Below are 24,524 nucleotides of genomic sequence, written 5' to 3' on the forward strand. Positions count from 1 at the left end.
GAACGGCGAGATTGAACAACTTCACCTAAAGAAGTTATGTACTCACCATAATGTTCCATGCGAGTTGTTCTATCTCGCCTTCATTCTCACGTCCCTCCCTCCATCCCCCACCTAGCTGACAGTTGACTTGGAATCTAGCTCCATCCTAGTTATGCATTCCTTTTTCTTTTTTGTTGGAGTAATTGTTATCTGACAAAAGTAGTACACTCAGCAAATAAGATCTGAGGTATTCCAGGCAGTGCATCATGGGATAAGGGGCTAGGTCTCAAGCTTTTGGTAAACCTCGAGCTTGCTAACGGCCATGTCGGTGCCGAGGGATCGGCTCCAAACCCATCAATGATGAATGAGGGCGAGATAGAACAACTCAAATGGAACGTTATGGTGAGTACATAACTTCTTTTTTCTTTCCATTACTGCTTCAGGGCCTTTGGGCACAGGGCAGCAATTAAGTCAGGCCCCGTGGCCAGGAAGAGAATGCATTTTATTCCAGAATATTTCTGGTTCCCAGGAAAGAAGGCACCTGGAGATCCATTATGGATCTTTCTCAGCTCAACACCTTTCTGAAGGTCCCTTCCTTTCAGATGTCTCTTCAAACCCTGTTCTGTCGTCTTCTTTCCTGGGCTTTCTTAGTATCCCTGGACCCTGAAGTATGCTTATCTTCACATCCCAATTCATCCCCTTTTCAGAAAGTTTTTACGTTTCTCTGTCTCTTCCTTGCATTTTCAGTTCTCTGCTTTGCCCTTTGGGATTTCTGCTACCCCAACGGTATTCAACAAATGCCTATCTCCTGTCATTGCCTTTTGCAGGATGAGAGTGGTTAAAATCTTTCCTTATCTGGATGGACCTGCTCATTCAGATGCCCCCCCCCCCCCGAAGTCTCTTCAGCACGTCCAGCTTACGGTTTGTCTCTTACAAAGCCTGGGGTACACCATAAACTTTCAGAAATCAGTCCTGGTTCCTTCTCAGGATCATGTTTTTTTTCTCCACTTTTCCTGTGCTACTTCTAGCCAGATTCTATATGAGAAAGCTGTAGTGGTTCCTAAAGTCATTGTGGCTTCAATACTGTCATCCACTGGATGTTCTAGCTCCTTTCCTTCCATGCCTCAAACTCGAGCTTTATTGGTGGGTTCATCAGCTTTCTCTCAACCCAGGGCTTCCTTTTCAACCCCCAGTCCCGTCTCAGAAACTTTTTCAGATGCCTCGGACAGGAGGTGGGGAGCTTCTTTCAGTTGCTTCAAGGTCAGTTGTCTCTGGCCTCCTCTTCAGAGGTCAGATCACATCAGCGTAAAAGAATTGAGAGCTCTCCTTTTAGCTCTTTAGACTTTTCATTCCCTCTTTCTTCCAGGGATCGCAAAATCTTCACGAATACCACAGTGATGTGGTATGTAAGCAAGCAAGGGGGGACATGAATCCTACCTTCTTTGTAAACTTGCCCTTCAGGTCTGGATATAGCCTTCCAGTATTGATTGACTCTTCAGGCTGTCTACATTCCTTCAGAGCAAAATACAGTGGCAGACTCTTTGAGTAGGTCCAATGCACAGGCTCACAAATGAATGCTTCACAGAGATGTGTTTCTGGACATTGTACATCAGTGGGTACTCCACAGGTAGATTTTTTTGCCTCCCCATTGAGCAGTCATCTTCTTGCTTTTTGTGCCAGAGTCCCAGGTGCTATGAGTTTGAAGGTGGACACCATCTCCTTCCTAGGGAAAGACAGGTTTCATTACACCTTCCCTCCCCTTCCTTTGATTCCAAGGGTCCTGCTCAAGATCACGCAAGACTCCCCCATAGTCTTACTGGTGACTCTCCCTTTTGGCCCAGATAGCATTGGTTTCTACCTCTTTGTCACCTAGCCAGAGGCAGTCACACCAAGTTACCCCACCAAGGTTGATCCTTCTCACACAAGACCAGGGGTCGCTGATCCAACCTTACTTGTCCACTCTTCAACTGATGCTGTGGGTGATAGGGTATTAATCCCTTTTAGGAACCTTTTTTTTTTCTGAGGGCATGCTTGGGGTTCTGCAGGAGGCCAGGAAACCCACTGCCAGGAAATCATATTTGTCCAGATGGAAGAGATTTTGGTCTGGTGCCTTTATAGGGACGAGGATCCATTTTCTGTGGGGATCCCTCTAGTTCTCTCTCATTTGTGTGAATTCCTTCATGCTGAGTTAGAATATTCTTCATTTAAACTTCACCTTTCAGCTGTTTCTGCTCGTCTGCCATTGATGATGACTCTTACTTCTAGGTTTGAGGCCAAACAATTTCTTAAAGGCATCCTTCATATCAGGCCTCTCAGGAAGCCTGTTCCACCTTCCTGGAACCTCAGTTTTTACTTGAAAAATTGACTCCAGCTCCTTTTGAGCCTGTAGTTTCAGCTTCCTTGTGGCATTGTACTTGGAAGACTGTTCATCCGGCCCTTACTTCAGCTAACAGAGTCTCTGGAGCTCCAGGCATGTATGGCTGTTCTTTCTTGTTTTTTTCATAGGGGCATGGTGTTTCTTTGTACTAATCCTTCTTTTATGCCTTAGGTGGTTAATAAATTGTCCCTTGATCGTCTGTTAATTTTCCTTCCTGTTTTGCTTCTCTGCAGTCTGCTAGTGAGAAGTTTCTTCATACTTTAGATTTGCATAGACAGCTCAGATATTATTTGGCTAAAACCAAAGGTATTGGCAAATGTAAGCAACTTTTTGTTTCCTTTCTTCTCTGGTCTCTAGGTTTGGCTGTTTCTAGGCAAACCATACCCACCTGGATTTCTAAGGCCATTTCTTTTTGTTTCCTTTCTTCTCTGTCTCTAGGTTTGGCTGTTTCTAGGCAAACCATACCCACCTGGATCTCTAAGGCCATTTCTTTTTGTTTCCTTTCTTCTCTGGTCTCTAGGTTTGGCTGTTTCTAGGCAAACCATACCCACCTGGATCTCTAAGGCCATTTCTTTTTGTTTCCTTTTTTCTCTGGTCTCTGGGTTTGGCTGTTTCTAGGCAAACCATACCCACCTGGATCTCTAAGGCCATTTCTTTTTGTTATCCTTTTCATGGTAAATGTCTTTCTACCTCGGTAAAGGCTCATTCTACTAGAGCTGTTGCTTCTTCGGGTGCTTTTTTCAAAGGAGTGCAATACCAGCTCCATCCTTGAGGCTGCTACTTGGACTTATGTCCGTGCCTTCACTAAGCATTACAAGTTGTATGTTTCCAGAGCAAGAGCTGCCTTAGCCAGAGCTATCCTGTATGGATTTCTAGATGGCTCCTCTGTGCCCTTCTCCTCCCAAGTTTCATCTTGAGCTTTTGTACTCTCCCTTATGTGAATGTAAGTTGTGTTGTCTATGAATATTCTATTCTCAGGTATTTTGTAAATATTGTAAGTAGATTGTTTCATTTTTTTCTTGTAATATGTATTCTTAAATTCGAATTGTCAAATGTATTTACTTGTTCTATTTTATTCTGTATTTTTTTCTCTTTTTAAATGAAATAAAATATTTTGAGGGGAAAAAAAAAAAAAAAGAGTACTCCAACAGTGATATGGAAGTATGTAGTGTGGTTGTGTAAAATCTTACCATAACAGTAGATATCCTTGTCTTCACTGTTGCAGTATTCACACACACACCCCTTCTGCTCTGCCGTATTCCTTCGGTTTTCCTGGAATTCTTTTCCTCTCTCTCCTTCTGGATGCACATGTTCCTCCTAGCCCTTAGGAATATTTGTTCCTCCTGGGGCTTTTTTCAGTTCTGAGGTATATACATTCATACGCCACATTTATGCCCTACGCCTTGAGTGGGGAACATATATGTGTGATGTACAACGTCTACATATTCCTAAGGCTTTGGTATACTTGATGAATGTTGGGCTGCCCTTGCAGGAAACCCCTTATGTGAAGAGTACTGCAACAGTGAAGAGAAGGACATCTGCTGTTATGATAAAATTTTACACAACTCTTCTTTGTTCAGAAGTTATAGCTAGGGAGTGGGATAAAATTAAAGTGGGATTTAAAATAGGGTAGAAACAAACTGAAAAGAGATATGGTTAAGAACTAATAAGAATTATTTAGAGAGGCTGACATTGCAGAATAAAGGGAATCTCACAGAACAAGAAGAGGCACAACTTCAGAGTGCTAAAAAAAAAAAAATAAGGGGCTACCTGGATAATATGCATGAATTTAGAAAGACTGCTGTTAAGCAGCTTTTATTTTTTGATAACTCCAGAGCACAAAAAACTTTTAGCATAATGACTCAGGCAACAGAAAGTAGAAAGGGTTGTTGCCAAGCTTAGGTAGCCTAAAACAGCGGTCTCCAACCTTTTTTAAACCAAGGACCAGTTTCTCCAACCTTTTTTATATACCAAGGACCAGTTTCACGTAAGACAGTTTTGTACGGACCGGTCATAGTGCATGCATAAAAATAAGGCATAATAAAGTGCATAGTAAATACAACTCACCATAACGCAGAATCAATGGAAGCCCTGAGCTTGTTTCCCTTCAGTGTGACAGTCCCATTTAGGGTTGATGGGAGACATTGACACCAGAAGTCTGTTCCTTATGCCCAGTCTACTCTGTAATTTCATTTTGGTTGCTGTAATTGCAGAAAACCCCACTTCACAAAGATAGGATGTTGGAAATGGAAGCAGGGTTTTTAGTGCTTATTCTACTGCGGTGGTGGTGCTACGGTAGCGTTGTCCTGTTCGATTCTCAGCGAAAGCGTCTTCTGTGTGGAGACATGCGTGAATGGACGTACTTACGTTGAAGGCTATGCATCAGGGCTGGCAACTCTGTACGTAAAAATCTACTGACAATCATTAGCGGACCGGAGTTCCGCTGTGGCGACCCCTAACTGGGAAAAGCTGAAAGATGCAACATTCTAGCAACTTTCTAAGTTTATAAAAGCAATATTTAAAATCTGTCCATATTATTTGTGACTCTGTCATACTTCTAAACTGTCCAGATTTTCACAGAATGTGCACTTTTGCCTCATATTTGTGGTCTGTTCCTCATAAAATTTGTGGTTTCCTGGATTTTTATGGTGAATAAGTGAGTACTGAAGTCATCATATAATGACAGGCACTTGAGTTTCATACTTTATATCCTTCAGAAAATGCATGGTAACACAAGACCTTGCGTTCTATCAACTTTCTGAGTTTATAAGAACAATATTTAAAATTTGCCCCTATTTTGGGGGCTTTGTCCCCATATTATTTTTGGCTTTGTCCAAATTTTTTGTGCCCACAGGTTGAGAGCTGTGGGCTCCGTCCAGATTTATTGTGCGAGTGGGTCGAAAGGTATACAAACCTCTTAATTGATGCTGCTGCCAAGGATTGCTGTCACTCTTCACCATACCTCTTAATTGTCCAGATTTTTGCCTCTTTTTTTTTTTTTGGTCTGTTCCTCATAAAATTTGTGATTTTCTGACAAATCAGTGGGATGATCTGAGGATTTAAGTCCGTAAATAATGACATGCAGTTAAGTTTCAGAAGTGAGATCCTAAAGAAAATGCATGCTAACTCAAACCGTGTTATTATAGCAACTTTTTCATTTTATAAGAGCAATATTTAAAATCTGTCCCTATTTTTGGGCCTTTGTTCCCCCATTTTGTACTAAATAATGACAGGCATTTGAGTTTCAGATGTTGCATTCCTCAGTATATGTATGGTAACACAAGACCTTTTATTGTAGTAATCTTATAAGCTTATAAGAGCAGTATTTAAAATGTGTCCCAGGTTTTGGGGCTTTGTACCCCATTATTTTTAGCTTTGTCCAGTTTTTTTTTTGTGCTAAGAGGCTGAGAGCTATGGTGGAATGTATTACAAAGGTAATGATTAATTTGGGAGAGTCAGCTGTCTAAACACAGGTCATGTTTACATAGTATTGTACACTTCAGTCCCTAGTGCATGTATTTCTTGTTTTTGCAGTTTTCTGTAAACATATAGGAAGTTAAGTAGCTTATGGTTATTTTCTGCTTTGTAAGGTAGGGAGAGGTCATCTCGAAAAAGTAGATGACTGAGTTCAGTGATAAAGATTTTATGTAATTGTAGGGAGTTTATTATTGAGTTTTTTTTTTTTGTTGTGTTTTTTTTTTTCCTGCTGTGGAAACGTCTTTTTTGAAGGTGAACTATATTCTTTTGAGAGATGCATGCAAAAGTGGGAATTATTTTCCAGTGTGACTCTAGGGCTTTGTCCAGATTTGTAGTACTAAGAGGTTGAGAGGTATGCCCTTCACTCTCTCTCTCTCTCTCTGTCTCGCGCACGCACGCACACACACACACACACACACACACACACTCTGTTGTGCTTTCATGCATGCATTGACACACACCCACACACTTTTTTTTCCGTTTCATTTATTTTTATTTTACACTCTACCAACAGCAAAAGCACTGCTTAGCGAGTGTAAAATAACAGCTCGATCAATCTCACTGTTCACTCTGTCATACACAGTCTCCTCTGCTTTCACACATGAATTCACTCACACGCAGATAGAAACATAAACACACTTACATACACACATTCCCTTTTTTGTTTTACTCCCTGCCTAAAAGTTTCCAGCAGCCAGTACCGGTCCACGGCCCGGTGGTTGGGGACCGCTGGCCTATAACAAGGAAAATAACTGTCAATTTCTAGAGGTATTAGAATTATTTTAGAAATTATATGAAAGTCTCTATAAAGCAGATAAATGTTGAAATCAAGAAAAAGCATAAATGGAAATCTTTATGGAAGAATTAAATATGCCAAGGTTAGAGGTAGTTGAGGCTCAATTAGCGTGGTGGTACAGTGGTAGCATTGTTGCCTCACAGCAAGAGGTTCTCCTGTTCGATTCTCGACTGGAGTGCCTTCTGTGTTTAGTCTGCATGTCCTCCCTGCGGTCAAGTGGCCTCCGAATGACATGCGTGAATGGGCGTGCCTTCGCTGAAGGTTGGGCGTCAGGCTGGCAACTCGGCACCATAAAAATCTACTGCCAATCATTAGGGGACCGGAGTTCTGCTGTGGTGACCCCTAACCAGGAAAAGACGAAAAGACAGACATTAGGAGTTAGCATTGGAAGAGATGAGATAAAAATGGTGATATACAACCAGTCTATAGGAAATTCTCCAGATGGTATTCCTGTGGAAATTTGGAAGCTAGAAGGGAAGAAAGTGATAAATATCTGGAAGGTGTTTAACAATTTTTTAAAAGGAGGTGAAGCACCAACATCCTAGATGAAAGCTGTGGTGCCTGTAATAACTACAGATGGTAAAAACCCATTCAGATCCAGCTTCATATAGACCCGATTTGATTCTAAACCATGATTATAAAGTGTTTATTTGTAATGGCTAAAAGAATGGCAAAGGTGTTGCCAAAATTGATAGATATGGATCAGTTGTCGTTTTGTGGAGGTGAGGCAAATATTTGACAGCATTAATACAATAATGATGATCAAGAGGTAAGCAGAATGTAGGAAAATACCACTGTTGTTGAGTCTTTATGCAGGGAAAGCATTCAACAGAGTAAACTGGGATTTTGTGAGTAGTGTAATGGAAGCATTTTCATTCCCTGACACAAAAATAATATTAATTAGGAGGATATATGAGAGATCAGAGGCGAAAATTAAAGTGGGCGGTTTCCTCTCTGATAACTTCTGTCTGAACAGAGGAACTAGCTGTCCCTTTTCCCTTTGTTATTTGCGATATATTTAGAACCATTGGCAAAGAAAAGGGACTCAAATTCAAGGATACAGTTGGCATGGTAATCAAGAAGAGTTGGCTTTATTTGCAGATAGTATTATTTTATATATAAAATGACATATCAGTGTTGTAGAGCATTGTAAGACAGTTTCAGGTCTTTTTGGCATATAAAATTAATGAAAATGAAACAAAGGCTATACCTGTAAACTGTGTACCCACACACAAATTGGTTCAGCAATATCCATATTTATAGGGACATGGTAAAATGAAGTACTTAGAAAAATGGGTTAGAAAGGATTATTTTATGGCAGCTAAAGATATGTGGGGAGTGCCTAAACAAAAGATAATACAAAAACTGAGGGACTGGAAGCTTTTGTTTATGGACATGGATATCAAGATACAAGCAGTAAAAATATTTTTAATCCCTTTAGTTTTGTACACAGGTTAGGCATATTTTTATCAACCAGAAGAGACGTTGTAGATAGCAATGAATAAAGAGTTAAAGAATTTTACCTGGAAGGGGAAGAAGGCAAGTGTCAAATGGGATAATCTGATCCTTCCAATAGAACAAAGTGGATTTGGATTACCTGATTTAAAGAGTTATTTTAGAGCTACACAGTTAAGGCTCCTATACATAGCACAAGCAAAAAGCTATATTTCAAAGTGGAAAGGGATGATAGTGAAATAGGGTGGAAGATCAAGAAATATGGAGAGAGTGGGATTTTGGATGCATATTTTTAAGAATAACAATACCCATATGGAACATTATATTCATAAAATGGCAGAAAGTATTTTAAGAACTAAGCCAACACAGAAATAGAAAAAGGAGATTCTGCCGATAGGGATGATTGCAGTTAAGGGTACAGAAATAGGGAAGAGGGGGACAGGAATTTACAGGAGAAAACTGGCAAAGGAACCAATGTACTGGAAGCAAATAATTAGAGAGTGAAAGGTAATAGAATGGGGAGAGGCCAAGAATACATTTGGACTGCAGGTTACAGAAACTGCCTTCCCTATCAATGATTGATATCAGACAGAGAGAAAGGGATAGTGGAATCCTAAGTGAAAGACTAGCACTGGTAGTTTTTTGTTGAATCTAGAGTAGGAGCTGCTTTTAAAAAGTTAATTAGTAGGGCATATAAAATTTTGCAAGATAACTATAGGAATCAATCAGAGGAGGTTAGAAAAGCTTGGCAAGAGAGATTGGATAAAGAATTTGCAAAGAAACAGTGGGCTGATATAGGTGTGGTTCCCACATTCTCAACAAAGTCTAGAAGCTGTGGGATTTTTGCTTGGAAGTGTTTGCAGTGGTATTTTTATACTCCAGCAGACTCCAAAAAATTTTTCTTGCGGTGATTGCAACTGTTGATGTGATGTGGAAGAAAGAGGTAATTGAGAACATTGTTTTTGGGAGTGTAATGAATTGGCAGGCTTTAAAAATTTCCCTGCAGGTAATCCATCAGAATTACTGTGTGAGCAAATTTGTGTAACTAAGGATTTTTTTTTTTTTGAACTGGGATGCAGGATTCGAATTGCATGGACATAGTAAGGCTTTGCTTAGTTTAACTCTGGTTGCTTCCTAAAGGCAGTTACTAGAAAATGGAAATCAGATTTAAATCAATTGTATTTGAAGTAGTGAAAATAGTAACAGAGATAAAAGAACTTGAAGTGGGATCCTTAGAAAAAGGTAGGAGGAATTTACATAGAAGAAAAATAAATTGAGGGAACAAAGCATGCAGGTTAATGTTTTAAAGGAGGATTGAGATAGGTATAAGAGAGGGCAGGAATTGAGTGAACTATGTAATCCTGGATTGAAAGTGACTGTAGAAAAGATTGTATGTGATGTATAATGTTTGTAACTGAATGTCAGTATGGCTTGTTTTCATTTATATAAAGGTATGATTGGCTGCATCATAAGTGATAATTCAATGAAGATGATTTTAAAATAGATGGAATACTGAAACTTTCATGCCTTGTTTATATGTGTTTTTTAACCGAGTAATTGCAGCTATGCCTGCTTGTACTCTGTAGTAAATGAAAGTCTGAAAGGAGATTGGCTAACTAGAGTGCAGAGTTAAACTGAACGTAAAAATATTGCAAAATGCTGAATTTGTTGTTTGACGTTATATTTGCAGTTTGACATTTTAAATAATAACATACAGAGACCTTTTCTTTTGCATTTCATAGAAATGAAAATGGGAAAGAAAGCAGCTTGTTATATTCTAGTCCTAGCATTTTAAATGGAGTTAAACAAGGGCCTTTGGAGACACCGCCTTCATCACCTGTGACCCATCAAGCTGCCATGGAGAAAAGCAGTGAAAAGGTAATTGGAGTAAATTTGAAGCTGATTTGATTTTCATGTGCTTTGTGACCTGTGCAGGTTACAGTTTGTTTACGAGATGACCTGAAGCCAGTTTCTTCACTTATTTTGTTTAGCAGAATGATCCTGTTTTGCATTGTGAAGAGGTGACACTGGGTCTTTGCCATCCCAAGAGCAGACAAGAATATATGACATCTGTGAAATGGCAATACATACTGCCAGTTGTTTTTTTGGTAGCACTATCTAAAAAAGTTGCAGAGAGAGTTTGAGAAGCTTTTAAGTCATTTTTATTCTGCCTTCCTTTATTTTGACACTGTACTTCACAGTTTTCTTAGTGTTCGTTTTCCAGTTTCTTTTCCTTTTGTTATGACATCAGTGTGTAATCAGTTTCTGTTTTACAAAGTAATAATCGGGTCCAACGTTTAGTAGAGAAAGGTTCAGTTCAGCTATTATGTTTTGATTTTTAAGGTACTAGGCTTCTTGTTTGCACATTGAAACAATGACAGGCATGAATTTTCATTTTTGGTCACTTTTTTTTTTTGCAGTCACAATTAACGACTTTAAGATCATCTTCAGGGCATTTGATCGTGCAGTGACTTTTAAGCATGTGTTCGGCTGACCTTTCTCCATATGACTTCTCCTTCATTCAATCTCACAAGAAGACAGTTATCAGTTTTTTCCTTATTTTTCAGCTTTTGCGAGTAGTAGGGCTTGAGTTTGCTTCTGGCATTTTTATTTTTTTTACATATGAAAGTAGTAAAGTTCATAATTAGATTCCTGTTGAAGTAGCCCAAGCTGTATAAGTTATATTGTGCCAAAGATGTGAGAACCAGAAAGCTGTAGAGCACCTTCCGTGCACACTGAACACTAATAAGCTTGATAAAAACCATAGAGTCAGTGGTTAGGGTGCTAACCCTTCAGAAGTTTTTTTACTGTACTTTCCGTCTTGACATCAAGTGTTTAGTGGTTGGCTAGTGCTTCACCAAGGCTGTGCAGATTCACATGAGAAAAACCTTCCACTTTTATCAGCTTTTCTGAGGAAACGTTTACTTTTCTTTAGAAAGTTATTTATTTCAGTTAGGAAATATGTTTTTTGTAGTTATAACAAAAAAGCTTCTATCTCACAAATGTTAACTTTGTCAGGTTTACCTATTTGGCGAAAAGCAATTTTAAAATATTTTTTGTGTAAAATTCTACTATCTTTTTGTTGAAAATTAAAGGGAGGGGTTTGGAGTGTAGGTTTTGGGGGTTATCACTTAAACTTTTTCCTTAAAACTTTAGAAATCCGGTCAGGTGATTCCCTGACGACCCTAAGCTGTATTGCTCGCTTTCCTTGGCTAGAACGTTGTGCAGGCTTTGGGGTCTTTTTTTTTCTCCTTAAGATGGGGAGAGAAGAAACAGTTTTATTGGAATTTTTGGTAGTCAAGCCGGCTTCCTCATTGTATCAGCCAACAATGACTGACACTGCTGTGGCTATATCAGGTGCTTCAGACAACTCATTGTCTGCTCTCAATTCCTCTGGCATTACTTCTGGAGACGTGGCTAAGAATCAGGTGATGGACATGTTCTCTGTGGCTGTTGGTTTATCGTCTGTGGGCAAGGGGGAACCACTTTTGTCAATCTTTGAAGCGGAAGCAGTCAAAACTGTACTTACAGAGAAGCCAACCTATGGACCCTGATTCCCAGGGAAGAGACTCACCTTTGGGTCTTTTTAAGGGCTCTCCTAGGAAAAGAAGCAAAGTTAGACATGCGTCTTCTCCTGTGTTCACATTGGGTGGAAAGGGAGGATTGGCTGTGTTTTGCTAATTTTAAGCCTTTCTTTCTTTAAATTTTGATTCCTCAATAAAATTTAAAAGAAAATTATTTCCCCCTCTTCTAGATAGTGATTCCCAGTCTGAATGAAAGGAATTAGACTGGGATTGTATTTCTCCAGTGCCTATGGCACAGGAAATGGAAACCTGTCCTCTGACAAGTGATCTTTCTGTGAAACTATAGCCAAAATGAAAGAATTGGTTTAATGTGAACAAAATTAAATTTCATTATCCCAGCAAAAGTATTATGACTGTTATATCTGGATTTTCCTCAGCCTGCAGTTATTCTTAATTTCTTACCCATTTGAGGCTGTTTTCTTGGCAGCCTGCAACACGCTTGACAGTCATGCTCCTGCCTCTACAAAATTTGATAAATTATGTGAGATTCCCCAGACACAGACCTCCAACATTGCTACAAACTGATTAACAACTTAATTTCAGCAGTCCCAGTATGAAAACCGAAACTGAGAAAAAGTGTCATTCAGACTGTTTGGGTAAATCAGTTACTTCCTAGTAAGTACAGTGTCTGGATGCCAGATCGAGAAAACATTGGATGGGAATGATGTTCCATCTGTTCAACAAAAATCAGTAAAAGCTTCAACTTTGGTTTAAGAGAGAGCTTCCAGTAAGTTAGAGGAAAAAAATAAATCAAATGTACTCAGAGGTGATTGTAATAGATGAAGCACTGGAAGAGCATATCAACTCGTCTAACAAAAGGCTGGAAAACAGAAGTTTTAGCTATTCAGATGAACTGATAAAACTACAAAAATCAGACATTGAGATAAAGGAAAGGCTAGCTAAGTATGAGGCTTCTCAGAAAGAGCTGTTTCAAAAAATAGATTTAGAGGATAGTGTGTGCTGAGAAAACTTGAGGTTTTCTGCTGTACCAGAAAAAAACTGGAAGGAACAAACTATATTCATTTTATCAAAGATCAAATAAGCAACTGGGCCTGATGTTCCACAGTAGGATTTGTTAATTGAAAGAGCACATAGTGTGTGTATATTCCAGACCTGGCCATAAAAAAGGCAGCAAAGGTCTGTATTAATAAAGATGTAATCATGCCAGCAGCAAGAACTGATCCTGACAAAACTGTGGCAGAAGAGAAAAATATTAACATTTGGTGACAAGTTGAGTGTTTGTGGAAAAATGATTGTTCACTGTACACCAGCCAGAAGCGAAGTAAATTTATCCCAGCAATCAGGTAATGTTGAGAGACAGATGTGAGATTCAAGCTGCTGTAGCCAACTGTTTTCAGATTATTTTTTCCCGGGGGATCAAATACATTTTTGATGTAAAACAAGCTAAGAAGGAAATTTATAAAGTTTATCCAGCAAAAAGTGAGCCAGCAAGCAGAAGAATACTTTTCATTCTTCTGACAATAAAGTTCATACTCAAACTTTGTCAGTGAAACATTTTGCAGTGTTCCAAAGGATAATGCTTGAGAGACAAAAAAAAAAAGGGAATTGACTAGAAGACTCAGGAGTGCATTGGACTTGAACCAAAGTCTAATGTTGGGAGATGAAGATAAGGAAGAAGACTAACAGCATTGAAATTAGTGAATAAATGTGAGAAACCACCTGGGTGTATAATTTGCAATTGGCTAGGGGGGTTGGAGGTTGCTATTACGGTTATGTTATTTATGTCACGGACGCGCACAATACATGCTGTGTGTGATTTTCACCTCTGAAGGAAATTGGCTTGGATTGACATGGCCAACGAGGGCAGCTAACCTTATTTGCCTGTGAAACCTGTGTGTTAGACATTTACTTGTTTTAATTGCAAGAAATACAACATCTGATGTAATTTTCATTCATTCCTCAGCATATGGGTTTGGATCTGACTTTGCCATTTTTTCCAGAGCATGGACCACTGAAAGCTGCAGAAGCAGCAGCATACTAAAAGAACTCACTGAGAACAATAAAATAATCGTGTAATGAGCGCTTTCTTATTTTAATAAAAAACATCTTCAGATAAAAGCTGACTTGAAATGTAAACCCATTTAAATACATTTTCATTTTTGTGAAGTGAACACTGAAAGCTCTCAAGCTCCTCCCTTACCACAATGCACTTGTCCCCTACCATCCATTTGCGGTTTGCTACCTTTGCGTACGGATGTTGCTTATCATGAAGAAAAGTAGGCTTTATGTGTGTGTATATATATATATATATATATATATATGTGTGTGTGTGTGTGTGTGTGTGTATATGTGTGTATATATATATATATATATATATATATATATATATATATATATGCACACACACACACACACACACACACACACACACACATATACATACACATACACACACATATGTATGTATATATATATATATATATATATATATGTATTTTTTAACCTTCTTTCTTATTGAATTACATCCTCTCTTGCCCTTCCTACATTTTTTAATGTATTTTCTCAATACCATTGTTGGTATTTTCTCTTCCTTTTCTCGTTCCCTTACCTTTGAAGTAGTCCCTTAAAATTACCATTGTTGGTAGCATTTTCTTTCTCTCCTTTTTTTTTAAACTATCTAAAAGTTAGAAAACAATTCCCTTTTTTATCTTGTCTGTTACTGTTAGCATCAGTAGATATGTCTGAGAAACCTTTGGGTGTAAAAAAAAAAAATGTAAAGCCCTATTGCCATAATATTCCATTGTAGGATGCACATGAGCTGTGTGTTTATTGATTAGACCCATCCCATTTGAACTCTGTTTGCAGTGTATGTAAGGAGTTTAATCAAATGGCCCTTACTGACAGTAAGGTTAAATTAATTTTAAGAGGATTAATACCTTTTACATCCTCTGATACAGCTTCTGAGGCTCAATCCCTTAAGAAAGGTGACCAAAAGAGACCAAAACACATCGATCAGATTCTTCAGGTTCTTCTGCTCTGAGCTCGGAACCACTTTAGAAACTATCAAAACCGTTGGATCCGATTCAGTTGGTTCTGAAGACCAAACCCTCCGATCCGACTGTTTTGGATCTAAAATCTATGACGTCAGATCCAAAGAAGCACAAGGATAGGTCTGCTCAGATCTGCTGATCTCTGACTGAGTATGATACCTTCATGTCTCCTGTCTCCTTTCCCCTCGAGCCACATGCTTTTAGGGATCTAAACCCCACCACAACAATAAATAGGACGTGCTGGAGGGATAGATTCCTGTCCCAGAAACTTCCCATGCTTTGGAACAAGATCCCAATCTACATTAGGCAGAGCTCCTCGCTAACACTCTTCAAAAGAAACCTTGACGAATGGATGGGAAACAAAGTTTACCTCTGGGATCACTTCAGTGGCTCTGCTGGAAAGAGGCACAGGGAACTAATTTAAGGGGGAGGTGAAAGCCAATACATTCTGGCTAGGCTTATAAATGCCTTCGGGCAGATAGCCTAGTACCCACCAATGAACCTAAGTGTGGACATCAAATCCTAGGCAAAGACAGCACCAACCATTGCCTCTTTTGCTTAGGGCCTTCCCGTGACTACAAATCCTGCTCTGTTTGCCAGTCGTTTGTCCCGAAGACCCTACACAGCTGTATAACAGCCCTTAATCTTGTCCTGAAGACCCTACACAGCCATCTAGTGGCCCTTAATCTTTTCATTGAGAACCAACACCTTAAGAGATTAGCTTTGGGTATGGAAGCAACGCCTGGTATATCAGCCGAACAGCCTAAGAAAAAGGCCAAAGTTTAAAGGCTCGAGAAAGCGCCTGCACCTCCGGATTCAGATGTCCCGCCAGCTGCCGATCTAGGGGCTGAGGTATGTCCGATAGCTTTGGTGACTACGGCAGGTTCCTTTTCGGACACCGCTCTAGTTTCTCTGAATGGCACGTCCATGGAGGTAATACCAACGTCAGTTTCCGATGTTGGAGGGGAATCAGGTTCTCTTGAGCACTCTTTGCCAGCTTCCATCACTGAGAAGACTTCCTCAGTTCCTACTATGACCTTGGATCCTAGCCCTATGCCTACTCAGACCAGACCTAGGATCCCATCACTCAAAAAGAAACAAAGAACTAAACACTTATCTGCTTCCTCTGAGGGTATCCTGGATTGGCAAACATTTTCCCAATCCCTTTTCCAGGCCTTCATGGTCTTTAGGCCTGCTACTTCACAGGTCCTGTCTGTTCTGCCAGCCTTGAGCCCCAGGCCTGCATCCTTAGGCCCCTTGCCTTAAACTCCAGAAGAGGAATCTTCCTCTTCATTTTCTGATGAGTCCCTTTCTTTATACTTCACAACTGGCCTCCCCCTTAGGATACTGCTCACCAGAAGAGGACTCCCTAGAAGGTGACTCCCCACCAGGAGACATTACATTTGGGGAAACAATTACCAAACTGAGAGAGTATTTCAAGTGGGATTCCACTCAAATGACAGAAGTTCAAAAAATATATTATGAACTTCTCCAGATGGAATCCCCATCTCCCTCAGCCATCCCTGCATTTTTGGATGCCTTTGCTCATCCTCCAAAGCTCCAGATTCTCAGCCACCTCCCCCAAAGAGACCAGACAGGTTCTGTAAAGTACCTGACAACTGTAAATTTCTCTTTAAGCCCCCCTTGGCAGACCCTGCTGTAATTGCTTTCTCACCTGGATAAGCAATCCAGACAGATTCTCTCCTCTTCTTTGCTTCCATCCGATAAAGACAGCAAAATGATGGGCAGGTTAGGGAAGAAAGTTTATACAACTTCAACCCTGGCCTTCAGAGCCATCACCTACCAAACCCGTATGGTAAAATATGCACTGGTTCTTTTATCCCATGCCTTAGACCAACTCAGTTCTGTTCCTGATTCGTCCAGTAAAGCACAAGTTGCCTCTACCCTCTCATTGGCTGCACAGGTTACTAGGCACTTCATAAAATCCAGCTATAATGCTGCTGAAGCATTTTCTAATCAGCTGCCTCTGCCCTTGGGAGGTACTCCTGGTTTAAGTTACAACCTCTGATTAATGATTTCAAAAGTAAAATCATGAATGCTCCACTTGGTAACAGTTTTCTTTTTGGCAAATAGTCAGCAGAGCTTAAGAACCTGGAAGAGAAAAGCAGAGTTGTAGGACCTCAAGCATCTGCTTGTATCACCAGTGCCAAAGTTTCACAGAAACTCTCCCGCCAAACCCAGGTTTATCAAGAGCCTCTGCACCACCCTCTTCAAAACAAAGAAAACGTGCCAGGAAATCATCCTCTGCCAGGCCTACCTTCTCCCAGTCTACTCCTAGACAGCCCTTTCATGACAGGCCCAACAATGTGCGACTGTCAGACCCCTACCAACAAACTTCCCCTTTCTACTCGCCTCTCTCGTTGTGTTGCCTTGTGGCAACACATCACCTCAGACAACTGGGTCTTGTCAATAGTGGAAAAAGGAATTTCATGACATGGAAATAAAAACCCATCCCAAAAGGAATCCCACACCCTCCAAAGGACCACATTCACCTCATCCCACAGGTCATTCAAGATCATGTCCATCAGGGCAATATTCAAAAGGTCCCACCTGGACAGGAAGGTTTAGGGTTTTATTCAAGACTCTTCTTAGTCCCAAGAAAGTGTGAAACATGGCAGACCCATTCTGGACCTGTCCCTCCTAAACCCCTTTCTCCATGTTCCCACCTTCTGCATGCTCTCCCTTCAAACTCTTCTTCCACTATTGATCCTCAGTTCTTATCTGGCCACTTTAGACATAAAGGACACATATCTTCACGTACCTATCCACCCATCTTATTGCAAATACTTGCTTTTTGCTGTGCAATCCTTGCATTCTCCGTTTACTTCCTTGCCTTTTGGTTTGTCCACAGCACCAAGGGCATTCACAAAATGCCTAGCTCCGGTAGTAGCCTTTTGCAGAACAAAAGGCATTCAGATCTACCCATACCTAGACGATCTCCTTATCCAGGCATATCACCCAAATACCCTCCAGATGCATTTAGTATTCACCATTTTGCTCCTGGAAGCCTTAAGCTTCACCATCAAACAGCTCAAGGTCTCCAAGACTCCTTCACAAGATCAGGTGTTCCTGGAGTGCAGAATAAGGACAGATCTGATGAAGGCCTTTCTCCCCCCAGAAAAGCACATCTTTAACCTCATACTTCAAGGACCTACTCCTAGCCAGCTGCATTTCGGCCAGGGAGTTCCTAAGTTTCTTGGGGTTCATGGCAGCCATACATCCAATGCTGCCTCTAGCTAGGTTACACATGAGAAAGTTTCAATGGTACCTGAAGAATGTTTGATCCCAACACACTCACCCATTAGACTTTCAGATTGTCTTCCTTCCGTGTCTCAAGAAAGAGATCTACTGGTGGATCCAGCAAGTACACCTGAACCCAGGATTACCTCTACAACCCCTCCCTGCGGCTCAACAGATGTACACAGATGCATCAGACCTGGGGTTGGGAGCAACTGTGAATTGGTCTGAAGGTTTAGGGACAATGGGATCACCATCAAAGGAAAAAACACACAAACATCAGGGAAATTACTGCCTTTATCCTAGCCATAAAACCTTTCCTCCCCTTTATACACCCAGGACCTCTAAAAATCTTCACAGACAACACCACAGTCCTGTGGTACATCAAGAAACAAGTGGGAACAAAATCCTTCTTACTTTGCAGGCTGGCTATTCAAGCTTAGAAAATGGCCGCCCTCTCCAAGGTAATGCTGCAGACAGTTTACATTCCATCACAAAACAATGTTCAGGCAGATGCTGTCAATAGGTCAATATCTCTGAACCACAAATGGATGTTGCACAGGGATATATTTCTAGATGTAGTCCACCAGTGGGGTACACTTCATATAGATTTGTTTGCCTCCCCTCAGAACAGGCAACTACATCTGTTCTGCACAAGGACTCCCTCAACTCAGGCATAGAGGGTGGGTGCAGTCTCGATTTCCTGGAAGAGGATATTTCTTTATGTATTCCCCCTTTCCCTCGCATACAGAAAGCCCTGCTGAAGATTCAGCAGGACAATCTGAAAATCTTGTTGGTGACACCCTTTGGGCCAAGGCAGCATTGGTACCTCCTCCTTTTTTTACTAACCAAGGGCAATCACCACAAGTTACTTCACAAGGTGGACTTCTTTACACAACAGAAGGGATCTCTTATCCACCCACACCTGCTAACCCTCAAATTGACCCTGTGGGTGATCATTTTCTGATCCTTTTTAGACACTTTTACTCAGAGGACATGGTTTCTGTCCTGCAGGAGGCCAGGAAACAGACTACCAGGAGATCCTACCTATGTGAATGGAAAATGTTCTCCAATTGGTGTCTTCACAAACAACTAGATGCTTTTCAGGCAGATGTACCTCTAGTTTTGCCTTGCTTCTGTAAGCTACTTAAGAAGGAACTGTCATATTCCTCAGTGAAAGTCCATTTGACAGCTATTTCTGCTTGCCTACCTCTCAGTCCGCCTTTGTTATCCAGATTAGAGGCAAAGCTTTTACTTAAGGGCGTGCTTCATCTCTGGCCACCAAGAAAACCCATTCCCCCTCCTTGGGACCTGAATTACATTCTTGAAAAACTCACCACCGCACCTTTTGAGCAAGCAGCATCAGCCTCTCTAAAGAATTGCACTTGGAAAACAGTGCTTTTGGTAGGTCTGACTTCGGCTAGGAGGGTTTCACAGCTATAGGCACTCATGGCTATCCCACCATACCTGATATTTCATAGGGATAGGGACTCTCTTCGCACAAACCCATTCTTCATGCCTAAAGTGGTCAGTGGACTTTCTCTTAACCAGTCCATCCATATGTCCACATTCTTTCCTTCTCCACAAAATGACAGTGAGAGAGTGCTCCATTCCCTTGATGTTTGCAGGCAACTTAGATTTTACCTGGACAAAACTAAGACTATCAGAAAGGCTAACAAGTTTGTATCCTTTCACCCCAGGGCCCTGGGAAAGCTGTCTCCAAACAATTTCTTCCTGGATTTCCAACACTATTACCTTCTGCTACTCTTTGGCAAACACCATCCCTGTGCTGTGAGGGCTCCCTCTACTAGGGCTGTGGCTTCCTCTGGTGCCTTTTTTCAAAGGCTTAGATACTCCCACTATCCTAGAAGCAGCCACATGGTCTTCAGTCCACACTTTCACTAAACATTACAAGCTGGACTACATCTCTAAGGCTAGGGCAGGCTTTGCAAAAGCCATCCTGCATGGTTTCATAGAAAGTTCATCATCTTCTTTCACCACCCATAACACAGGCTGAGCTTTGGTACTCTCCCTCATGTTTAGAATACTGCAACATGAGAGTAAAATGACATAGAATAGTTGTGTAAAATCTTACCATAACCATAGATGTCCTTCTTTTCCATGTTGCAGTATTCCTATCCCTCCCTCCTTACCCCTACTAAGACAGCTACCTCTTCTTCTCCTTTATATTCAATTAACTTTCCCTCTCTGGATGACATTCTAATCAGCTTCCCTTAGACTACTATCTGACTGGGGCATTCAGTTCTGAGGTCTGTGCTTGCGGACGTCACATTTATGGCCCACGGTTTATGGTACCTACATGTGACATCCCATGCACCATACAGCAGCCAGGCTAAGCTTTTGTATATGGGCCGGACATTCGTGTCACCTCAGGCAGAAGGATCCCTCATGTTTAGAATACTGCAACATGGAAGAGAAGAACATCTATGGCTATGGTGTGATTTTACACAATTATTCTTTCCTTTATTTCATATCCTTGTTATCTGTTATTTACTATATAGTCTGAAAGGTCAGCAAACAAGATCTGAAGTATGGTAGGGGACTAATGCATTATGGGTAAGGGATGAGCTCGTGAGCTTTCAGTGTTCCATGAGCTGGAAAAAGCGTCCGTGTTGGATCCAAACCCATTTGTTGAGGAAGAATGAAAATGGACAACACAGATGAAACATTACAGTGAGTACATAACTTTTTGCAATATAACAAGGGAAGAAACTGTGAATAAAAGCAAGTTTAAATTAATATAATGATGTGACCTTGGGCTACTGGGGTGGGGATGGGATGTAAATGTGTGCTGATTATATTATGCATAGAACAAAGATGATAATTCCTTTGTTTTTACAGGATATCCTTATTAATTTCCTTGGTTTAAGATATAAACAATTGTATTGTAATCTGCCGGGCTTTAAAAATAAGGCAAAATGAAGAAAGCCATGAAAAATGCTAAGCGTCTTAACTTTGCAAAGATATGAGCTTTTTTTCCTATTAACACCTTCTCAGTGCGAGTCAAGAAGTCTGCAGCTACAGGCAGTTTGCTAGGGAAATTCTGTACATTTTGTTCTGTATGAAATTTACAAATATTACTTAATGTCTGCAAGTTGTGAGCTGTGTTTTTTTCACACTGCTGACTCCTTTTGCATGCAGACAAACTATTTATTGGTGCAAGCAAAATTATCAAGAATTCTGAGCATTATATGCTAAATGAAATGCAGAATTTAAAAATGTGACGAAATATAATATATTTCACAAGAATATGTGCATTTAATTGAAAGCTAAAAACCAAGATAATACAAGGTAATGAAGTAAAAATGAGAAACTAGAGCTTTCCCACCTACCTGCTAAAAGGAGAAGAATTTTAGGAATCTGGTGATGGAAATTATTTGAGAGTTACTAGACAAGATATTTTCTTCAGAAGGAATAGCTGGTGAGTGGGTGAAAAATGAAAATGGAGTTTAAAAATAGGGTTGAAATGGAGAAAGAAATATGGTTAAGAAGTAACAAGCAATATTTAGAGGGTCTGATAAAGGCTGAAGCATTGCAGAATAAGGGGAATCTCACAGAACAAGAGGAGGGGCAACTGCATAGTGCTAAAGAGAAAATAAGAGAGAATTTAGATAATATGCATGAGTTTAGAAAGATTGCTGTTAAGCAGCTATTTTTAGATAACTCCAGAGCACAAAAACATTTAGCATAGAGATTTAAGCAACAGAAAGTAAAAAGGATGGTCTCCAAACTTATGGAACCTATGACAAGAAAAATAACCAGAGATTATATAAAGGTATTCAAGATGCCCTTCCATATCACTGGTGCAGTATTCCTAAAATAAGGGATCTTCTGCTAAGGATAGCCTAATGTTTGGCCAATATACCAAACCCTTAAGTATCTACAGGTGCAGTACATCACACGTATGCTCCCTGCACAAGGCATAGGGCATAAAGTTGAAGTACAGACACACACTTCATAGGTTCATAGGCGTTTACTGTGCTAGCGACCACAAGGGCCATTTTAAGCCTAGCCATGCATCCCAAATCTCTGACAAGTTCTGATACCCTTGATAAGTGTAAGCAAGGGCTTGGGAGATGAGACATTTATAAGCTAGGGCCTGGGAAATGAACCATTTGCAGATTATGTATTCCCTTAGAAACATAGGTGCCAAACCAGGGATCAGTTTCTTGTTCCCATCCAGTTGTCCAAGTTGTACTTGAATTGGGTTAAGGAGGATCTCTGCTTCACATGGATGGGAAGCCTGTTCCAGAGACATGGTAATCTGTGGAATACATACTTGTCTCTCCAGCAGGTCCTAGTTATATCACAGGCAAGATTCAAGTCCTTGGGAAGGGTAATTCTGGTACTGTTTGTTTTGCGGATATGCAGGAGGTCCATTAGAGTGGGTCTAACAATGTCAGGCATAGATCTCCCCATAAAAGCCTATAGGAGATGTAATGCAGGGATAATGCCTTGAGGAGGTCTGCATAGGACATTTTACTTAAGCCGTGTATTCGTTTAGTGAGGAACCTCTGTGGGCTCTCCAGTTGTTGGATTATGCCTGTTTAGGTACATACCAAAGGGGCCATCGTACTCGATGATAGATCTGATGTGTGGCGAATACAATGGAACAATGACTTCCTTGGACTTAGATGCCATACCTTTGTTTGTAAGTTGCGCAGCATAGAATGATTTCTTCAGTACTGCAGGCAAGTGATGGTCAAAGGCTAGATTACTATTTATGTGTGTCCATAAGTCCCTGACTACTGGGTCAACTCTAAGGGGTGTGTTGTCAATGTGATGGTTACCAGGGGGTGGATGTCTTCCCGAAGGATACTGTTATGCATTTCTTGGCATTTAGTTTTAGTCCATGGCTCTGACACCAGTTGTCAGTGTCAGCCCCTCCTGGAGAACATTTGTGTCAGTGTGGGATTCAATGACAGCTCCTAATTTGCAATCAACTGCAGATTTAGTCAGCCGTAGACCACTGACTTTGGCCTTTACTTCAGAGAAGTAAATGCCAAAAAGGAGCGGTCCAAGGACTGATCCCTGAGGGACCCACTTGTGACTGGCCACTTTGTAGAGGTGGACTCCCCAATTCTAATTTCCTGGGTCCTGTCTGTGAGCCAGTTGGCTACCCACCGGATAACATACAAATTTGTACCTAACCTCTCGAGTTTGTCAACAATGCCAGAGTTGCGTGTTGTGTCATATGCCTTGGCCAGGTCAAGGTAGACAGTGTGAACCATTTTGCCTTCATCCATTGCTTTGGCGACCTTCTCAAAGAAGTCCACCAAGTTGAGTAGGCATGATCTGCCCTTGACAAAACCAAACTGGGTTGGGTCCAGTGTCTGGAGGTTTACTATATCACTGTTGATCATTTCCATGATAATTCTTTTTATGGCTTTAAATACACTACTAGTGAGACTTATGGGTCTGTAAATGGCCCACCTTTGTGCAGAGGGATGACTGTTGCTGTCCTCCATTCATGAGGCACAAAGTCTGTTTGGAGGCTGTAGTTAAATAGCAATTCCAGAGGCCCTGATAGGTCATGTTTCATGCTATTTAGAAGGCATCCTAGGATATTGTCTGGACCCATTCTTGGCCTTAGAGTGAGCATTAAGGACGTGTTCCCTAGTGATAGCAGGCAGAGTTGTATTTGATGGTATTTCCTGAGGGGAGGTTGAGAGGGAGAGAGGGGTAAAGTTGGAACTAAGTTTTATTGGCCAGTAGGTTTGCTGTGTCATCTGGCTTAGTATAGGTGGCTGCATTTATAATGAGCTCTGAACACAGTTGTGTATTGCATTTGAGGTTGCAGGCATAGCTAAACAGTGGCTTGTGGTTTTCCTTGGCCTAGGAGGCCAAATTCACCTCAAATTTGGCTTTGGTAGACTTTATTGTGCTCTTGAGAAATTTGTATAGTTCGATGAGAGTGCTTTTATCCTGCTGGGTCCTTAATTTTTGCCATGATTTTCTTCCTTTTATTATACAGTCTATTGATTTTGTGATTCCACCAGGGTGGCTTTTTTTTTTTACTTAGTTCTGTACTTTTTCCTGTTGGGTACAGCTGTCTCTATGCAGCTGTTAACATGCTTGTACAATGTTTCTGTGAACAGTTCTGCAATGGCAGAAGTGCTCTCAGGTTTTATGGGGGCTTGAAATTTTGCCAGGTTATCACTTAATAGCAGGAAGTTAGCCTTAGAGTAGTTCCTGAATGTTCCAGGTGTAGCTGGGGGTCCATGTTTTATTTTTACTTCAAAGGAGAACATTCTGTGGTCTGACCTTAGTAGGGAAGACATTACAGTAGGGGGTGTGCAGCACTTTCCCATATTAGTGAGGACCAGATCTAGTACAGCTGCACCCCTGGTTGGTGTATTGATTATCGTGTATTGATTATCTGGTTCAGAGTGTTTGTGTTTGCAAAGTCGAGGAATGTCTTTGCCTGTATGTTTGGTGTTGTATAATTCCCAGTTAATAATGAGGTAATTAAAGTCGCCCATGAATGTGGTATTGGGTTGGATGGTTAGTATATCTAATAAGTTTAAATACATGGTATGGGTTTCCTGGGTCATAGAGGGGGACCT

The 24,524-nt window shown here is 40.7% G+C and overlaps 1 protein-coding gene across 1 annotated transcript in view; it reads left to right on the plus strand.

Annotated features, from left to right (window-relative positions):
• The window catches only part of LOC122787868 (histone-lysine N-methyltransferase, H3 lysine-79 specific-like), a 2,114,473-nt gene that overhangs the window by 1,498,845 nt on the left and 591,104 nt on the right, over positions 1 to 24,524 (plus strand). Inside the window, exon 21 of the mRNA XM_044054784.1 lies at positions 9,827 to 9,962. Coding sequence (XP_043910719.1) covers positions 9,827 to 9,962 — 136 coding nt within the window. The remainder of the gene's footprint in view (positions 1 to 9,826; positions 9,963 to 24,524) is intronic.

Source organism: Protopterus annectens, chromosome 13.part0 (assembly GCF_019279795.1).
Source record: "Protopterus annectens isolate FY-2018-M chromosome 13.part0, PAN1.0, whole genome shotgun sequence".
Lineage (NCBI taxonomy): Eukaryota > Metazoa > Chordata > Ceratodontiformes > Protopteridae > Protopterus > Protopterus annectens.